This window comes from Hypomesus nipponensis, chromosome 28, assembly GCF_054491055.1.
Source record: "Hypomesus nipponensis isolate SF chromosome 28, ASM5449105v1, whole genome shotgun sequence".
NCBI classification, from domain to species: Eukaryota; Metazoa; Chordata; class Actinopteri; order Osmeriformes; family Osmeridae; genus Hypomesus; species Hypomesus nipponensis.
In genome coordinates, this window is record NC_140388.1 from 2566501 (window position 1) to 2587040 (window position 20540).

At 42.4% G+C, this 20540-nt stretch overlaps 1 protein-coding gene and 1 long non-coding RNA gene across 4 annotated transcripts; one reads left to right on the top strand and one right to left on the bottom strand.

The window, feature by feature from the left end:
• Nucleotides 1-4565: 4565 nt before the first annotated feature.
• On the top strand, nucleotides 4566-7659 carry LOC146219485 (calsenilin-like). Its single transcript, XM_084694687.1, has 7 exons — nucleotides 4566-4659; nucleotides 6199-6323; nucleotides 6486-6555; nucleotides 6777-6955; nucleotides 7067-7171; nucleotides 7333-7395; nucleotides 7612-7659. The coding sequence occupies exons 1-7, from the start codon at nucleotides 4608-4610 to the stop codon at nucleotides 7657-7659; spliced, it is 642 nt and encodes a 213-aa protein (XP_084550813.1). The 5' UTR covers nucleotides 4566-4607.
• A 3859-nt stretch (nucleotides 7660-11518) lies between these two features.
• On the bottom strand, nucleotides 11519-14364 carry LOC146219486 (uncharacterized). Of its 3 annotated transcripts, none has more exons than XR_014751026.1 (4): nucleotides 13520-14364; nucleotides 12008-12678; nucleotides 11812-11914; nucleotides 11519-11620 (listed from the first exon to the last, which is right to left on the bottom strand). It is a non-coding gene; the product is annotated as an uncharacterized LOC146219486 (long non-coding RNA). The 3 variants fall into 3 exon arrangements; XR_014751025.1 differs by lacking the exon at nucleotides 13520-14364 and adding an exon at nucleotides 13008-13489; XR_014751024.1 differs by lacking the exon at nucleotides 13520-14364 and having other exon boundaries at nucleotides 12008-13441.
• Nucleotides 14365-20540: the final 6176 nt, after the last annotated feature.

Genomic DNA, 20540 nt, shown 5'->3' on the forward strand with positions numbered 1-20540 from the left:
CCCGGCCACTTCCACCACCTCTTCCTGGGGGACCCCGAGGCGTTCCCAGGCCAGCCGAGTGACATAGTCCCTCCAGCGTGTCCTGGGTCTTCCCCGGGGCCTCTTCCCAGTGGGACGTGCCCGGAACACCTCACCAGGGAGGCGTCCAGGAGGCATCCTAATCAGATGCCCGAGCCACCTCAGCTGGCTCCTCTCGACGCGGAGGAGCAGCGGTTCTACTCTGAGCCCCTCCCGGATGACCGAGCTTCTCACCCTATCTCTAAGGGAGAGCCCGGACACCCTGCGGAGAAAGCTCATTTCGGCCGCTTGTATTCGCGATCTCGTTCTTTCGGTCACTACCCATAGTTCGTGACCATAGGTGAGGGTAGGAACGTAGATCGACTGGTAAATAGAGAGCTTCGCCTTTCGACTCAGCTCCTTCTTCACCACGACGGACCGATGCAGAGCCCGCATCACTGCGGACGCCGCACCGATCCGCCTGTCGACCTCGCGCTCCATTCTTCCCTCACTCGTGAACAAGACCCCGAGATACTTGAACTCCTCCACTTGGTTCAGGATCTCCTCCCCGACCCGGAGATGGCACTCCACCCTTTTCCGGTCGATAACCATGGCCTCAGATTTATACATAAAACTTAAACATAAAGTTTAATAAATATTACTGAGAGGCCTTAACAACTTGTGTGGCGCCGGACCAGACACACACACACAACAATTTGACACACTGAGATCTGCTACACGCACCACATTTTCTAGTATAAAATGCAATTTACCTGCCTTTATCTTTGCCTATTATACAGTCATCTTCCTTGTCTTTCTGGATGCAAAGTCTTTTATAATGTATTTGAAGTAAATTTGTTTAGCCATTTCAAACTCAATGGGAAGTATTGTGATTGAGCCTCTCCTGGCTCATTGTGGAGCACAAGTCATTTTTATGATTTTGAGTTTACTGAAGGATCTTTCTCATCCTGCCATGGTAAAGTGCAGAATATCCTCAGAGCAATGCAGAACATGCGCTTTCTCAGTGTCAGCTTTGCTCTAACGAGGTTCCTCTTGGCCTAGCATTCTGGCTACTGCTGCTCGTCTCTGCAGCCTGGCTGGGGGCTTCTTTCGGAGTTGACTGGAAAATTATATTTATTACTTTTATTTGGGGGTCGAATGCCCTTGCTTGCTCTCTCCTTTTTTTTCCTCTTTTCTTTTCTGATATCCCGATTTCTGAACAGGTCCTGGCATAGCAACGAAATGTAGCCTACTCTGACATTATTAGCTTAACCTTTGATCAATAAATGACATCGCAAAACAAAAAACGACTCATTCAATTTTTAGGAGAGGGGGGGAGGGTTTCATTATGAAACAGGATACATTTTACTAAAGCAACAATACAATGTTATGTTTGCTTTTTTAAGTAATGTTGAGTATTTCAGTTCAAAATAAATTGGTTATAATTTCTTAAACTATTGAAGACGAACATGATTATTGCTAGCATCGCGGCTGGGCCCCCCACCACGGCTGGGCCCCCAGAAAGCTGTCCCCCTTTTCCCCCCCTTATGGGCGGCCCTGCCTCTAGCCCTTGAAAACCCCCCAAATAGTCCTTGAAAATCAAATCTAATGTATTTGTATAGCCCTTTTACATGCAAGCATGTCACAAAGGGCTTCACATAGGCCCATAGAACTGCCCCTCAACCAACCTAAACCCTCAAGGAAGACAAGGAAAAACTTCCAGAAAAACTCCGAACAGGAGAAAAAATGGAAGAAACCTTGGGAGGAGCAATTCAGAGAGGGAACCCCTCCTCCAGAGACGGTTGGTGAGAGAGAGGAGCAGAACACAGGCTAAACATAGTCATACAGTGTCAATGGGTTTTGAAACACCAAAATCCATTGTTCAACTTTATAGATGTAGGACAGAACCGGGAGACTCGCTGTTGGCCGTCATGGAGACTGGTTTCCGGTTGACGACCAGGTCCAGCACTGGCTGACCGACGACCAGGCAGGTGCTGACAGCTCAAACCCCCCCACACCACAGGGGATGCGTGTGTGTGTGGGGGGGACAGAGAGGGGAGAGCAGGGATTAGAGAATGCCAGGAGCAGCTAACAGTTACAGTCATTATAGAATTTGATCCCCACTGGTTAAGTGTGGACTAGTGCAGCAATTTAACAGAGCAAAAAGGGGTATTTGATGCAGCCCCACACACTAAGACAGCGACAGCCTCCCTCGGTTGGAACATGAAATCTGTTCCAGGGGAAAGAACTCTAAAATAAGTTATACTTATACGAATAAGGATGAAAACAACCTGTCCCCCGTTATCTCCAACTAGTAACAGAAACTATAACAGTAACAATATACAGTAACAGGTTTACTTTATTTGTAACATCTACATGTAACATCTAGATGGGGCAATGTGAACATATAAGCTATAATTACAATTAAAAATTACATGTGATACACACATGTAACAAACACACACCCAAGGTTTACATGTAAAGTACATACACACATGCTTACCCCTAACAATCGTAGAATTGACTAAACAAGAAAGTTTTTAACCTAATTTTAAATGTTGAAACAGTATCTGCCTCCTTAATTGAGACAAGTAATTTGTTCCAGAGAAAAGGTGCTCTATATGAGAACGCCCTGCTTCCAGCTGTTTTTTTCTTAATTTTGGGGACCACCATGATAGCCGGCATCTTGAGATCTAAGTGTCATTGCGGGGCAATAGGGTGCAAGGAGACTGGAGAGGTACAGTGGTGCCAATCCATGCAGAGATTTGTAAGTTAGTAGTAGAACTTTGAAATCAGCTCTGGGGGAGCCAGTGGAAAGAGACAAGAGTAGATGTTATGTGATCAAACTTTCTTTTTCTAGTCAATAGTCTAGCCGCAGCATTTTGCACCCGCTGTAAAAGTTTTAGGTAGGTAATTGGGAGGCCAGAGAACAAGACATTGCAGTAGTCCAATCGGGACGTAACAAATGCATGTATCAGTTTGAGAGCATCGTCTTTGAGAGGAATTTTCTTATTTTCTTCCTTAAATTTCATTATACAGTATCTGTACGAACCCTGTAGGTAGCTCAACTAGATAACATGGACAGTTTGTTTCTAGCACGGTTGATCCTTGGTTAATTCTGTCATTACACACAGTTTGTGCATCAAAGATCTCCTGTCTTTTGCTCTGTACACTCTGCCAGCTATCTCCGCTCAATGCCCCCCTGTTTGTGAACCATGCTTTAAGCTTTGATTAAACAGTTGTATTTGATTCAAAAGATTTGTGCCTCCTTGAAAATGCGTCGTACAGGACTGCTTTGTCTGTGCATGCATTCTCCAGAACTGCATTTCCTAAATTGGCCATGTATTGGCCAGAACTGCCTGTCTCCGAGCGTCTTTGTATTGATGTGCATGTGTGTGAGCGAGGGTGTCCGTGTGTAGATCTAAGGATGTCGTCCTGATGTCTATCTACATCTCTTATGTTTTAGGAATGTTGAAGTCAAGAGATGAGTTTAGAAGTGTGACAGAGCCCAGGGGATCTATCAGAGGTATTACTGTCATACTGCATGACTGTGTAGCGCTGCTTCAGTGGCATGCTGTCCGTTGAGTGCTGGCTTCATTCTGTGGTAATGAACTGAGGGGAGGCAGGGGAGCAATCAGACAGGAACTGGATCACAGAGGCATCTGAGGATTGGGGACGCCTGCTCTGGTGTTACCTCCACTTTAATGGCAGATCAGTTCAATACCACATAATACCTCTGTCCAGGGAGAAAGAGAAATGGAGAGACATATAATCCCTAATACAGGATGTCATCTCTGATACAGGATGTAATATTTGATAAAGGATGTTATCCTTGATACAGTATGTAATGTTTGAAACAGGTTGTAATCCTTGATCTAGGATGCAATCTATATCTATACAAGATGTAACCTATGGAGCAGAAAGTCAGTTATCTTGGATCTATCTTCTGTAATACTGACACTCCATAGGGAGGTAGAAGGGAGGGGGAGGGAGGGATATGAGTAAAGAATTAGAAAGACGTAGAGGGAGGGAGAAGGAAGGCTAAGTGAACGGAGGGAGGTGTTTGGAGAGATTATTGTGATATGTAATGATCGTGTGAGAATGTAGATGTTCAGTCATTTAGTAGAGGAATCAGTTTCCACTCCATTTCTGCTTGGACTGGGACACAAGACAGTAGGGAGAGAAACAACAGAGAGAGCTAAAAACTGACTGAGAGAACTGAAAGAGTATTTAAAAAGGAGGCAGAGAGAAAAAGCAAAGGAAGAGAGGTAGAAAAGGAGTGATAGTGTTACAGGAGGTGTAAAGGAGGTAAAGAGGAGTGGTAGAGATGGTGTAAAGGTGTAGAGGAGAGGCAAAAGTGTAGCAGAGTGGTAGAACAGTTGTAGAGAAGTGGTAGAGGAGATGTTGAGAAGTGGTAGAGGAGTGATATAAGTGTAAAGGTGTAGAGGAGTGGTAGAGAAGGTGTAGAGGAGTGGTAAGGGAGTGGTAAAGGAAGTGTATAGACCGGTTTGAGGCTGAGTGAAGGGGAGACCCAGACGGAGGAGGAGAAGATGAGTGTGAGGTGGGAGACGGAAGGACTGCAGACAGTGGGCATCGTCTGTCTGGTCTTCATGTTCCTGAAACTGATGCACCTGCTGGGCCTCATTGACATCACAGAGACGGGTGAGGGGATGGAGAGTTCAGAAGGCTTTGTTCAGAAGGAATATTAAGTCAGAGGGTTGAAATGGAGTGTTCTGTAGGTATGTTCTGTCGGATTATCTAGGGGGAGTGTATAGGAGGACTGGAGGAGTGTTCAGTAGTGTTAAGTAGGAGTGTATAGAATGAAAGTGTTCACTATGAATGTATAGGAAGAGTCTTCAGTAGGAGTGTTAAGGGGGTGTTCAGTAGGAGTTTTAATTAGATGCAAGTGAGAAGTTCAGTTGAAGTGTATAAAAAGAGTCTTCAGTAAGAGTACGTATGAGGAGTATTAAATGAGAGTGTTTTGGTTAGGAGTATTCAGGACGAAGTCTACATGACTTCAACATGCTATTTCTTTACTGTTCAATCCTGCTTCTCTTATAAGTGTCAGTCACTTCAACGACACTGTGCTGTAACGTGTAGATGTGTATCTCTGACTTCCTTTCTATGTTCTTTTCACACCCTCTCTACCTCTTGGTTTTCATCCCCTCCCTCTTTCCATCATTCATCCTCCCCTCTCTTTGTATTCATACCTTCCTTCTCTATACTCTCTGCATCTCTATGATATCTCCCTGAATCTCTTTCTTTTCTTATTTTATTCCTTTCTTACTCTCTCCACTGTCTGTGTGAAGATGGTGAGCATGTCCTCATTAAAAGTTATTGTCTTGCTAGAAGAACCATCCCTTAATGTGGTTGAAGGTTTTTACTCCCCACAAAGTGCTTTCTCTAGGAGTGGATCATTCCTACTTTATAATGATGAGCAGGTTAACATCTTTATGGGAAGGATTGCAATATGAACTTGAACTAATCTGGCTACCTAATAAATAAATAATAATTATATATATATATATATATATATATATATATATATATATATATATATGTGTGTGTATATAGATTGATATTTGATTTTTGGACTGTGACAGTTAGTCAGGAAAATGTATGGTAGTGAGAGAGGGGAAGCCATGCAGAAATGGCTTGAGCCAGAAACGAACCCCAGCTGCTGCATGTGGGCCTCATTCCACATGGTACTCACTCTACCATGGCACCTCCAATCTAGCTATTTGTTATATACCAATCCTGAAAATATTACACATTAAATGAAAAACGCTAAAGGAATGTATTTCCTCCTGTCTACCTCTATACCCTCTGCTGTCTCTCTCGCCTGCTCTCTCTCTATTACCTTTCTGCTGCTCTCTACTTCTCTAGTCTGCTTTCTCTCCCGTTTTCTCTCTACCCCTCACCTTCTCTCTAACTCTTTTGCCTACTGTCTCTCCCCTGCTCTCTCTCACTATATATATCCCCTGATTTCTCTCTCCCTCTAACCCCTACTCTCTCTACACTGCTCTATTACACTTGACCACCTATCTTTTAGTTTGACTCATTCGATAATCCCTCCCTTTTCTTTGTGCATCCCTTCCTAACCCATTTTTAATCCCTCTTTCTTTGTGCATCACTTTCTACCCCATTTCTCTCCACTCTCTCTTGTATGTCTCTCCTTCTCCCCCTGTCTCCCTTTTGCAGACAGCACTGACAGTGATCTAGAGTTGTCCACAGTGCGTCACCAGCCGGAGGGGCTGGACCAGCTGCAGACGCAGACCAAGTTCACCAAGAAGGAGCTGCAGTCTCTTTACAGAGGGTTCAAGAATGTATGTTTGGGGCTGGAGGACTGGAGGGTTAACTGGCATGATCACATTTACCACATGCTATCACATTAATGCTACTATTTTTATCCCATAAAATATCTATCTTCCCCTACTTCTCCTCCATTTGGTTCCTCTCTCCATACTTTGGGTCTTTCTGATTGGCAGGAGTGTCCTAGTGGCTTGGTTGATGAGGAGACTTTCAAGACCATCTATTCTCAATTCTTTCCCCAAGGAGGTTAGAAGTTAAGACAGAAATCTAACTATGTTTCTCACACACACTCTCCCTCCCTCCCTCTCTGTTTCTCTTTTACACGCACTCTCTCTCTTTAACTCTGTCTCTCCCTCTCTCTGCTATCCACCTCTTACAAACTCACACACTGTACGCACACACAGAAGTTCTGGCGTGAAGTAAATTAAATCAAGGAAAGACCCTAACCCTAACCTTTCTCTCTCCAGATGCCACCACCTATGCTCACTTCCTTTTTAATGCGTTTGACATGGACAGGAACGGCTCAATCCGCTTTGAGGACTTTGTGATTGGCTTGTCTGTGTTGCTGAGGGGCTCAGTCATTGAGAAGTTGAACTGGGCTTTCAACCTGTACGACATTAACAAGGATGGATACATCACCAAGGAGGTAGGCTAGAACACATTACCAAGGAGGAAGACTAGTGGGCTAGAATGTATCCCAGATTAAGGACTCAGTTCTCCACCTTTTCCTCCCACCCTCCTTCCCCTGCTCTGTTAGGAGATGCTGGCGATTATGAAGTCAATCTATGACATGATGGGTCGATACACTTACCCCAGCGTCCGGGATGAGGCTCCGTCTGAGCATGTGGACAAGTTCTTTCAGGTTTACACACAGACACACACTAACATTCACATGTACAGAAACACGTGAAGGTGTGCATTAATACTCTGATATACAGTACTATCTGCATCTTCATGTTCTGATTGAGAAACTCTTTGAAACTACGTTTCTTTCCTCTTCCTTTCCCTCCTTCCCACCATCAGAAAATGGACAGAAACAGAGATGGTGTGGTGACCATTGAGGAGTTCATAGAAACTTGCCAGAAGGTCATTTCCTTTCATCCCTCCACCTAACCTTACAATGTTAGAAGTTAATCACACCCACCGTCTCCCTTACATTCTTCTCTGGTCTCCCCTACTCTTCCATATAGTCCCTCGCCCTAGAGTACCCTTCCCCCTCTCCCCTCCATAGTACAGCCCCTACTGTCATACAATTGTTCTTGCTATTTCTCTCTCAAACACATTTTCCTTTCTGTCTCTCAGGACGAGAACATCATGAACTCCATGCAACTCTTCGAGAACGTAATCTAGAACTCCGCAGAATCCCAGTGTCTGGTCCTGCATCTGTTTATACAGAATACTCTCAGTACACACACTCACATGGGTTTTGTGGTTCCTAGTAGAAGATAGCTTATACACAGATTCAGGTAGGTATGTTTAAGTACAAAACTAGAAGCTATTTACGTCCTTGCAGTAGTGTCTGCTCATAATCTGAGCTCAAAGTGAGGATCAAGTGGAAGAAAAATTATTTAATGTCGAAATGCTTATCCAAACAACGTCTACTGCACTCCGGATTATAAAGAGGACGTATGCAGAATATGAGCTTTGCAGAGTGCCCGGTTATTGAGATGAGCATGGGAAATTAAACCCATTCTAATTTGTACACACACACAGAGGTTCTTATCATTATTAGAGAAATAACTGTCATGATTGCTTACACACTCACCCAGTCTGAGTGTTGTAGTACTCAAGACCGGTCTTGGTCTCAAGACCACATTTTGAAGGTGTCTGTCTCGGAATCTACCTAATTTTTACTCGGTCTTGTCTCGGACAAAGAGGACTCAGGATTTTATTTCAAGACAGGTCAAGACCACAAATGCGGGAATATCACTAAATTGTCTGTACATTGTTTAATTTATTTGTTAATATCATTACTGTTATTGGATGTAATAACCCCAAAAGTGAATGAGGAAGATATGTGAAACAGTGGCTGTTGGAAGATGTTGGCCAAATCAGCTATAATTATATTTGTTTACCTGAACCACAAAAAGTTTACAATGATGTACAAAAGAAAACATACTGCTTGTGAAAAGAGATGCTCACTGAGACGACTGGGACTAGGCCTACATCAAACTTTTACTGGCATTTAGAAAGAAAACTAGTGCTGTCAAACGATTAAAATATTTAATCGCGATTAATCGCATTCATGTCATAGTTAACTCGCGATTAATCACAATTAATCGCATTTTTATCTATTCTCAATGTCCCTTGATTTCTTTTTGTCCCATTCTTTTTTCAAATTTGAATGCTCTTATCAACATGGAAAAGTGGTTCGGATTGCTTCGTGCAATTATTATTTATTTTTTTAAACAACATTGCAATCGCCTGGCTTTGACGAGGGGAGAATTTGCATCAGCTGTGTGCTTGGCCATCAAGTGGTATTTCAGACTGGACTTGCTGCGATGATAGCTCAGTTTACAACGACAAAACACACAGATCACTTTGGTCTTGTCAATGGAACCATTTGGCAACTTTTTAAAAGTAAACTTTCCATTCAGAATCTTATTGGCATCCATTTCAGCGTCTCGCTCTCGCCATCCACTCAAAACGTAACGTTAGCCTACTACCAGAGAATGTCTAATATCCGTAAACGGGCTCTGCTACTACTCTTTAGCCGGCTCGCAAGCCAAACAAGTGTGTGTGGTGTGCCTGTTGTTTTGTTTCCGGTCAAGCTAGATCCGGTGTGGTGTTGTAGTTTTTCTAACGTCGGTAGTTGTTGCAACAGCATGTGAAAAAAACTACAAAGTTTGCTAGGCCAAAAAGAGCGTTAATCGCGCCATAAAAAAATTGATGCCGTTAATTTGGGTTTGCGTTAACATTTATTCATTTTAGCAGACGCTTTTATCCAACCGTTTTTTATCCGCTTTTATCCGGCGTTAATAACGCGTTAAAATGACAGCACTAAAGAAAACATAAAAAAAGGTAAGCCGTAAGGCTAGAAAAGCTAGCTACCTAACCTTTGCATCTGCCTCTGTACCAAAACTCTTCAGAAATCTCTTCCCCCCCATTACACAAAGATTTAGTATTAGCTATACTGTATGTACCATACTGTAATGTTTCAGGGTGTTTCAGTTGCTTGCCAGATTTTGATGTGATAACCAGCCAGGCCACCTAAAGCTATGTAGCTAATGTTAACTCATGTCAGCTGCATACCTCTCCCGACTTAATCATGTTAAGTTAGCCTAAAAGGGGTGATTGACCGGGTTTTGGGGGTATTTCACACTGTTCCTTAAAGTCCATATGGCAGGTTTATTTCTCCAACAAATTTGCGCTATTTGGTAGTGGTAATAAACATTTAAACTGTTATCCATTGTATTTGATGTTGTTGGGTGTCACAAAACGTAATATTATACAAAAAAATAGCTACTTTTTGCAATGATTCTTGTTTCCCCCAAAATGTTTTGCATGACGTCACGTTGGGGAGACGACAGACCAAAGCCTGCTTTGAGACCATTGAAATCTATTAGAATTAAACACTAGGCTACAGAGCCGCCAACTCTCATGGTTTCGCCGTGCATTTCAACCATTTCTCACGCCACACTTTGTATATCGCATGCTGAAAAGGCAATGCCAAACAAGTAACCAAGCTAACGTCGTCGTCATCTGCCGCTTATCCGGGGGTCGGGTCGCATTTACAACGCTAACGTTGTACACAGTAACAAATGAAGGAGGGGGGGGGGGGGGGGGGGTTCTACCAAATCTACAGCCAAGGTTTTTGGAAAAGTTGGCAGCCCTGAGGCTAGTACCAGAGAATGTCTAATATGGGCTCTGCTAGTACCATCAAAACGTGGGACATCTAATCGAAAATGTGTTTACAACGTTGGGGAAAATATTTAATTAGGGATGATCTTGGGGGTATTTTACAGGTGGGACTGGCAAATTAGCCCATTGCTAGCCCATAGCTAGCATGATGTCTTCTACTACTACTACTAGAGCTAATAAAGTGGATTTTTTTTGTAGGGCAAATGGAAGAGAAACTTGTCCCACTGGACAAGTTAAAACTAAAAAGCCATGTTACTTGCACTGGCCAGCTTGCAAATACTCAGTAGCCTACCGAAGTTGAGTTAGCCAATGTCGTTAGTGATGCTAGCTAATGTTAGTTTTCTAGCAGTATATAACATTTCACTGGGTCTTGCAGCTGTTTGTTTAGCAAATCACAGTATTTCCAAGCCCTGAGAGTGTAACTGAGACGACGCAGTAGATATGACGTGCACAGATGTGCTAGGCTGGACAGACTGTTGCACAGTAAGTACTAGTATCGTGCCTTGGTGTCCTGGCAGTATCATGCATTTAAGCAGTTGTACAGTTAGTAATGTCACATTAAATAATTTATTTAAACTCAACCCAGCTAACACAGTTACGTTGCCCTTACGTTGCCGCAACGTCACTCGTTGACCAAACATACGTTGCCGCAACGTCTTTGGCGACGTTGCGGGACCGTGCATCTGTGGGGCGCCAGTAGGTTGCCGCAACGTCATCTTGTGACGTTGCCAGTCCGTAACCGCAACGTCGTGGCAACGTTATTTTCCGACGTTGCCAGTCCGTAACCGCAACCTCCTAGCAACGTAACTTTCCAACGTTGCCAGTCTGTAACCGCGACGTCGTCGCAACGTTATTTTCCGACGTTGCCAGTTGGTAACCGCGACCTCCTTGCAACGTTGTTTTGTGACGTTGCCAGTCCGTAACCGCAACGTTGTGGCAACGTTATTTTCCGACGTTGCCAGTCCGTAACCGCAACCTCCTAGCAACGTAACTTTCCGACGTTGCCAGTCTGTAACCGCGACGTCGTGGTAACGTTATTTTCCGACGTTGCCAGTCGGTAACCGCGACCTCCTTGCAACGTTGTTTTGTGACGTTGCCAGTCCGTAACCGCAACGTCGTGGCAACGTTATTTTCCGACGTTGCCAGTCCGTAACTGCGACGTTAATTACTAACCTATATTTCTCAGTTCTTTTGCTATATTGGGGCGGTTCATATGCAGACCTCATTTGCCCCAAATGCTACTTGTTCTTGTATAATAAGCTACATAGCCAACTTCAGGAGGACTATGTTTGTGTGGTGTGTTGCCTAACTCAAGCTAATCATAAACAAGGCAGCATTTCCATGTAACATTCAATCATTTTATTTCAAACAAAGTGCCAGTGAATACAGTGAATGAAACAGTGAATGAACATCTTCTGCCAGTCCCCGCTACAGGTCCTGTCTGTTGGCCCTGACAATGAAGCACAAAATAAGTTAGTGTCCTATCAACATAATTGCACATATGAAAGGGGCTATACAAGTCATAAAAAAATCACATCTAGAATAATATACATCATCAAAAAAATATTATGGGATTCTAGTTTTTGGTCACATAGCCATGTGAAAGGTCGGATTGGGAAGCTGCCATCATCATTTATTCACCTGGCTTGTTTTGAATGGGCTGCCGGGGCGTGTTTGAGTGTCTACGCTGTAAGGAGCTCCACAGCCTTCTCTCCTAGTCCCGTCTTCCACTTCATCACAGCATCTGCAATTACAAGTCATGAACTTATTGTTAGCACCAGTTTGAACTTTGAACGCTGCGTATAAGCCATAGTTCACAACATCTCAAAACACCTACCACTCTTTCGGAACTCCAGCACCTTAAGGCGCTCCTCAAGGTCTTGGAGTTCAGCCTGTGTTTGGGCCACCTGTAGGTCCATCACTGGCACCTCTTCAGCATGTTTGCCCTGTCGTCGCCTGAATAGGAGAGCCTCTCGCTGGTTCTCCTCCAATGTCTCCATCTTCAGGAACATAACCTGTAATGTGTCTGTCAGTAAAGACAAGTAAAACAAGTTTGCAAGAGTTAACATGATTGGCATACACTGTGGTTCTTCTAGATTAGCTGTAACATTGATGTAAATAACACATGTTACCTTGAATGGCTGTATACAAAGCATTTGTAAGACAACATTTGTTGTTTTGACAAATATGTATCCCCCTGCCACGATCAGAACAACTTAAGTATGCCTTACAATGAGTTGGCAATGCTATTGAAAAGCTTTGAGTGTCTTATATTTGCACTTGCCTGGCTGCCAGCTGTTTTCCTGGACCCCATATGGGTTCTCCTCTACCAGACCAGAGTTGACACCGGTGATGCAAAAGTTTTAAGTCATGCTTTTGCTTCAAAACATAGCCTTTAGGGTTGCCATGGTTCATACAATTATCGTCACTGTTAAAAACGGTCATTCATTACTTTACCATAATTTCCCAGGGACACAGTGCTAGGCCGTGTGACGGTGGTAGGATACTCTGTACAGAAATGAAAGTGGAATGTAGTTTAAGTACATAGTATTAGCATTTTGATATAAATATAAAAGGATCAGCATCGCACATGTGTGATCGTTCGAAAGCAGGGCCCCACACAGCGTAGCGTCGCACATGTGTGATTCTGAACATTACAACCGACTATTTTCCGATAGACAAACAATGTGACAAACGCTATAGTATGGCTTCAAAATTTACAATTAGTAGGCTAACAAGTAACACTAGCAGGTCGGAGCATTGCTACGAGTATTATGCTAGGTTGCTATACGGAAGCTAATAAAAGCTACCTAGCTGCCGTTTTGGAAAAAACTCACTCGTGGAAGCGTCGGAAAAACTCACGCATCTTAAGGTTAAAACGAATAAACTTATCCAAAAACAGATGGCATGTACAAATTGGAAGAATTAGTGACATGAATCATGATACTTTTATAGACGCCATTGCTGTGCCGACTGATCAAAACGTGATCAGCCATGCGCTATCTCCACAATCTTCCAGGGCTAAATAAACTATTTTCGGACAAGGTTTTTTCTAGTTCTGAACGTTTATTTTTACTGATTCTTTTGTGGGCGATTTGTGAGACGCTAAACTTTGTATGTATTTTCAGTATTTAACTTTCTGGAGGGTTTAGCGTAACTCTACAGTACATTATACTAGCTTTACTACTAGCTAGTAGTAGCTAGCAAAATCCTAACGTAAACAATGTTAATCTGAAACAGATAACCAGGCTTAATAGCCTAAATTTCAAACCTATACGTAATAGCATCCTCCATCCGATTTCAGAAAATATGTTTATATATTTAAATCTATTTCTGTAAAGAAACTCACCTTTGAAGTAGCTAATTTCCAGTTGAAATCCATGCGTTCAGTTGCAAACTCTTCTCTGAAATCCCAGTTTCAGAGATGCGTTGAAATGGGCATGCGCAAAGTCGTTGCTCAGGGGCAGACTGAGCAAACCTAGGTTTGCTAAGGAAGAATTGTAATATTCTGTGATGACTCATGTCTTTGGAAATACAACTTGAGAATCGCTTGCCTTTTGGTCACATTTAACAATTTTGTATTACAAAATTATTGCAGCTCAGATTTGCATTGTGTGTCATACAGCTTTGGTGTGCTGGACAAAGAATGTTTGCTTAATCATGTTACACATCACACATTGATTGCTTTTGTACATGTAAAGGATGAAATACTTATATTTTAATATAGGCCTAAGGCTAAGAATATAAGAATTATATTCAAAATTCTGTCTTTTATTTATTAAAGGTATGTTCCTGCATATGACCATGCTGGGGCTGAGCTGCACATGAATTACATACATTGTCTACATTTATACGTGCTGGGTGCAACATTTAATATTGTGTGATTGAAATTCATGTAGACTATGGCTAAATTACAAAAGTGTCAGAACTGAGAGCAATCCAGTGTGATCTCTCCATGATAACCACTGCACTCGAGATCCGTTGTCCTGCGACCAAAGAGCGACTTAACGGCAACTTAACCCATGGTACCAAAATGAATGTATCCAACCGACCAAGGTACAATGTCGTGGCAACGTTGCCCACGGACCTAAAAATGACGTTACCAGCCGACCAAGGTACAACGTTGCCGCAACGTTGTCCATGGGACCAAAAAATAACGTAACCAGCCGACCAAGGTACAACGTCGCGGCAACGTTGCCCACGGACCTAAGAATGACGTTACCAGCCGACCAAGGTACGACGTCGCGGCAACGTTGCCCACGGACCTAAAAATAACGTTACCAGCCGACCAAGGTACGACGTCGCGGCAACGTTGCCCACGGACCTAAAAATGACGTTACCAGCCGACCAAGGTACGACGTCGCGGCAACGTTGCCCATGGACCTAAAAATGACGTTACCAGCCGACCAAGGGACGACGTCGCGGCAACCTTGCCCACAGGTCTAAAAATAACGTAACCAGCCGACCAAGGTACGACGTCGTAGCAACGTTGTCCATGGGACCAACTGACAACATTCCCTTTATAACGTTGCCACAACGTTGCCACGACGTTGCCAGAAGGTAACGTCGCGGGTTACCAACTGAGCACCTACTGGCAACGTTGCCGCAACGTCATGTGTTAGCTGGGAAGCTTGTGTGGTGCGTCGCTGTCTTCAATGTCACAGGCTAAACTTTCTGTCAAAAGAAACGTTTTTCATTTCCAGAACATTCAGTGAAGTTTGGATAGCAACAGTAGCTTGGCTAGCTTGCTCTAGGGACAATTCAGCTTCTCCACGCAGGGCTCTAGATTGAGACCAAATGATTAAATTAGCTTTGAAATACTGTGACTTGCTCAAGTAGGCAAATGGCTAGTAGAACATAACGTTTCAAAAATATTTTCGTAAATCAAGCAGCCCTGCAAGACCCAGTGAAATGTTCTACAGCTAGCAAACTAACGTTAGCTAGCATCGCTAATAACATAGGCTAACTCTACTTCGGTAGGCAATCCTCAGTATTTGCAAGCTGGCTAAACTTATACTGTAGATAAATAGCCCCGAGACGAGCTTTCATGGGTGATCGCGCATCCGTGTGCCTGCGCCTCGTCCATTACTGTTTACAACGTTAGCAGAACTACTTGGTTGGCTTTGCCTGAGAAATACAAGGTTTTGACGTGAGAGCGTGTAAATTGGTTGACATGCGTGTGTCTCACGGCCAATGCGTGAGAGTTGGCAGCCCTGTATTAAAAGAGGTGTATAGCCTACTTTACAGTTGAATATTAGCTGATATTTAACTACGTACACCTACCTACAACCAATACAAATGTTGCTAATGCTTGCTAGGTACACAGCTGCCGACGCCAGCTACCTAGAAACGTCAACACTCAAAACCCTTTTTCTTTTATGATAAATCTGTACCCGGACAAGTGACTTTTGTGCATGGACAAGTGAAACGTACTTGTCCAAAGGACAAGTGCCTCAAAAAGTTAATGTCGAGCCTTGTACATATTCAAAACCAGCAAACTCATAGCGTACATACAGGTCAAAATACATTATTAAACTTTAATTTAACAAAGGCAGAATAGGCTATGCAGACATGAAACCTAGGCCACAACAAATATGAACCGTCATCTGTCTGTTCTTATCGTTAGCAAATCTGGCGATTACTTTGTTAATGTATATCTCAACGTCCCTCTCGGTGCACAGCAGCGCTAAGTTGGACAGCCGCTCCTCTCCCATGCTTGATCGCAAGAAACTGTTAATTTCAGACGGCTGAAAGTCCTCTCTGCCTCAGCACTGCTTATCGGAATTGTCAAGTAAATATCCCAGCTAACACATGACGTTGCGGCAACGTTGCCAGTAGGTGCTCAGTTGGTTACCCGCGACGTTACCTTCTGGCAACGTCGTGGCAACGTCTTAGCAACGTTATAAAGGGAATTTTGCCAGTTGGTCCCTTGGACAACGTTGCCACGACATCGTACCTTGGTCGGCTGGTTACGTCATTTTTAGGTCCGTGGGCAACGTTGCCGCGACGTCGTACCTTGGTCGGCTGGTTACGTTATTTTTAGACCTGTGGCCAACGTTGCCGCGACGTCGTACCTTGGTCGGCTGGTTACGTCATTTTTAGGTCCGTGGGCAACGTTGCCGCGACGTTGTACCTTGGTCGGCTGGTTACGTTATTTTTTGGTCCCATGGACAACGTTGCCGCGACGTTGTACCTTGGTCGGCCGGTTACGTTATTTTATGGTCCCGTGGACAACGTTGCCGCAACGTCGTACCTTGGTCGGTTGGATACTGTTATTTTGGTCCCGTGGACAACGTTGCCGTGACGTTGTCCCTTGGTCGGCTGGATACATTAATTTTGGTACCATGGGTTAAGTTGCCGTTAAGTCTCTCTTTGGTCGCAGGACAACGGATCTCGAGTGCAGTGGTTTATCCATGGAGAGATCACACTGGACTGCAGGGCTGGATGCAGCCTGCTTTGACTGGGGGGGCAGTGAACATTTCTGGGGGGGCATTATGATTACGGAAGGGGGTCGTATAATTCTTTTAATAGGCCTAACCATTATTTTCTTATTTTTTAGTCTACTTAACGATCTGAGGGTTAATCAGGCACGGAGCCAGACGTTATACACATTTGGGGCTTAACCCAAACCCATGACATATCCTCGGTTCGATCTGATTCTGGACAGGATCCTTCACAGTGCGAGCACGCGCAGCTCGCGAGCAAAATCTTTGGGCATTCATTTGAGCGCAAAATAGTTTTTTGAGCTCTATGTAAAATAAACTGCTGCTGTTTTCCAATTGGTAAAAACTTTGTCTATGAAGGTGATGTCTTTATCATTTCTGGCTCCAAATTGTCGACAAGGGAAGCAGAAACATGCATGTAGCTTGACTGAGTATTCTAACCAAGTTTGAGAGCAATGCCGAGGACCTTGGATGAAAATGCGCATGGGGTACGTTTGCAGAACAGGCCGCATTGGATCCAAACCATGCTCACCTTCACCCAGCAGCGGTAACGTTGGTACCGAAAGACAGGGAAGTGATTCCACTCGGACCAGCACGCTCTGCCTGCTCTATGGAGCTAGAAAGCTGACAAAAGTATCTGAATTTGAATATGAAAGATCTGAAATATTTGTGTGTTGAATTTCATAAAACTGAAATATTTTGCTGTTTAATATATAATATCTGAATAATTCTTATGCCGAATTTAATAAAACTGAATTATTGTGATCCAAAAATACACATTTCTAAAATTCAGATTGCAGTAATTCAAATTCTTGAAATTCAGATTGCTGAAATTCAGATTGCGGAAATTCAGATTCAGATTTTGTCTGAACTAGGCCAAAGGTGAAAAAGCTTGCTTTCACAGGCAAAAGTAGACGATTTCAAAACGACCGAATTTTACCTCAGAACAAACTGAGTTACTAGTTGGAGGAATACCCAGATCACACATAAGTATCTGGGATAGCACACATACGTTCCGATGTGTAGAAGATACGTCGGCAAGATCTAGTATGGAGACCGTTGCCATTTGATCGAAACTGACTTCCAGACGACGTGTGGACAATAAATCCAATCACACCCGGCCGCACTACAGATATATCCTGTTAACCATAGATAACTCCTTATATCTATGCTGTTAAAAACTATGTCCGATCTCTCAGACAGCAAATATTTCACTATCCATAACCGATCTGAAATGTCACTTAGGAAATGAACATAGCCTATAGGCTGAACATTGACTTTGATAGGAATAAGGAGACAATGAAAAATATGCTTGACCATCCAAAATTGGCTAATACAGTAGCTAGCTAGCGTGACTTGATTCAACCTGGATTTTCTGTGTGGGTATTATAATTAAGAGACACTATTGAAGTTCATGATTTTATATCAGGCTGGATGTTGATGCCATCAAGCTCTTAAAAGAATTCCAACACAGAAAAGAGATCAACGGAACATAAATAAGTTTCATAAGCACTTGCTCCATACTCTTCCTCCAACGAGCAACTCTTAGCTTTTGTTCTGGGGTAAAATTCGGTCAGAGAATGTCTATATTCGGTCGTTCTGAAATCGTCTACTTTTCCCTGTGAAGGCAAGCTGTTTCACCTTTGGCCTAGTTCAGACAAAATCTGAATCTGAATTTCCGCAATCTGAATTTCAGCAATCTGAATTTCAAGAATCTGAATTTCAGCAATCTGAATTTCAACAATCTGAATTCCTGCAATCTGAATTTTTGAAATTTGTATTTTGGGATCAAAAGAATTCTGTTTTATTAAATTTGGCATACAAATAATTCAGATATTATATATTCAACAGCAAAATATTTCAGTTTTATGAAATTCGACACGCAAATATTTCTGATGTTTCATATTCAAGTTCAGATACTTTTGTCAGCTTTCTAGCTCCATACTGCTCTGGAGTATGAGTTTAATATCCCTTGTCGCTGGGGCAGTAGTAGATGGTTTGGGATCAGAAATTGATGCATGATAAAAGGTTTTTCTTTGTAGGTAAAAACACGCACGCAAGAATCGATGGCTAACGAAGCTAAAAGAAGCGACCACTGTTAACGTCTTTAATCCGTGTATCTCAAATAAAGATTACAACTGAAACAGAAGTATGAAATTCCAGGGTCTTACATTAAACACCAATGCTACACTTTACTATTCGTCAAAAGCCCTCCACAAAAGACCGATAAACAATAACTTCGAGAACAAGTGAGTGGCAAGAGATTCGAGGTTGATTTAACTTTTATCGGTAAACGTGGATGCGGAGCTCTAACGTTCTACTACTAACGTTCTACTCTCTAATGTTGCCCATTATAAACCAGAAAATCTCTGGTAAAAAAAGAAGCATATTACTAAAAGCACTAACAGACTTTTTCATAGCTTCAACATGTAACCATTTTGGCTGAAGTTAGAAGGAGCTTGGGGGGGGGGGGCGCGACAGAAATCTGGGGGGGCGCAGCCCACCCCAGCCCCCCCCCTGGATCCGGCCCCGCTGGACTGCTCTCAGTTCTGACACTTTTGTAATGTAGCCATAGTCTACATGAATTTCAATCACACAATATTAAATGTTGCACCCAGCACGTGTAAATGTAGACAATGTATGTAATTCATGTGCAGCTCAGCCCCAGCACGGTCATCAATTTTCTCATATGCAGGAACATAGCTTTAATAATAAAAGACTGAATTTGGAATATAATTCTTATATTCTTAGCCTTAGGCCTATATTAAAATATAAGTATTTCATTATTTACATGTACAAAAGCAATGTGTGATGTGTAACATGATTAAGCAAACATTCTATGTCCAGCACACCAAAGCTGTATGACACACAATGCAAATTTGAGGTGCAATAATTTTGTAATACAAAATTGTTAAATGTGACCAAAAGGTAAGCGATTCTTAAGTTTCATTTCCAAAGTCATCACAGAATATTACAATTCTTCCTTAGCAAACCTGCCCACCCAATACAGAATGAATCAGTAGATTTAATCTAACCAAATCACAAAAAAATCACTAATTTGAATCAATTAGTAGGGCACCTCCTGTCCTACCAGTAGTTTAGAAGGTTGGAATTACTCGATTTGTCTAATGATATGCTAAGCCGTGTGTGTTAATAATGAGCCACCCTGGACCTTAAACAAGCAGAAGGGCAGTAGATTACAATCGCACGTTTCATATAGTGATCCCAGTCACGAAAAATAATCAAATATTTTGTGACACGTTCACGAAAATAGCACTTTTTTCGTGACTATGCCACGTTTTTTCAACCAGTGCATTTCAATGGAGAGAATATTTCGTGAACTCGGCACGTTTTAATTAGCCTACTCAATTTATTTCAATGGTGAAATGTTTTCGTGTTCATTTAAGGTTTTGTTCCAATTTTTAAGCGATAAAACACGACTTCATAATATAACTTGCCGTGTCCTTTTTTAAGAGGTAGGCTTTAAAATATTTATTCAAATAATACCCTAACCTATTAAAGCCTACTATTTAACCCGTGCTTTTACGTATCCTTTTCACATAACTCTTCACATAATGTCGGAACCACTTTCGAAGAGGATGTGAAATAATGCTAGGTGAAGGTTACATATAAAGACAGTTAAATATTGAGTTGTTGAGTATTGATCATTAGTGGCTTGTATGTATATTTTAAAATGATGACAAAGATGTTTAAAATAACGAGTTTAAAAAGAAAACTACATTTCTCAAATCGATGCCAACAAGTTTGAACGATAATAGGCACCATATTTTTTGTTTGGTTTGTTTACTTTGGTTGTAGCACAGATGATATAAAGTTATTAAATATGAAATTACTTTTAAAACTTGTTGGAATAGCCCACTATTAAATACAGTGAACCTTCAATAACTAATCGATCCCCATCATGGT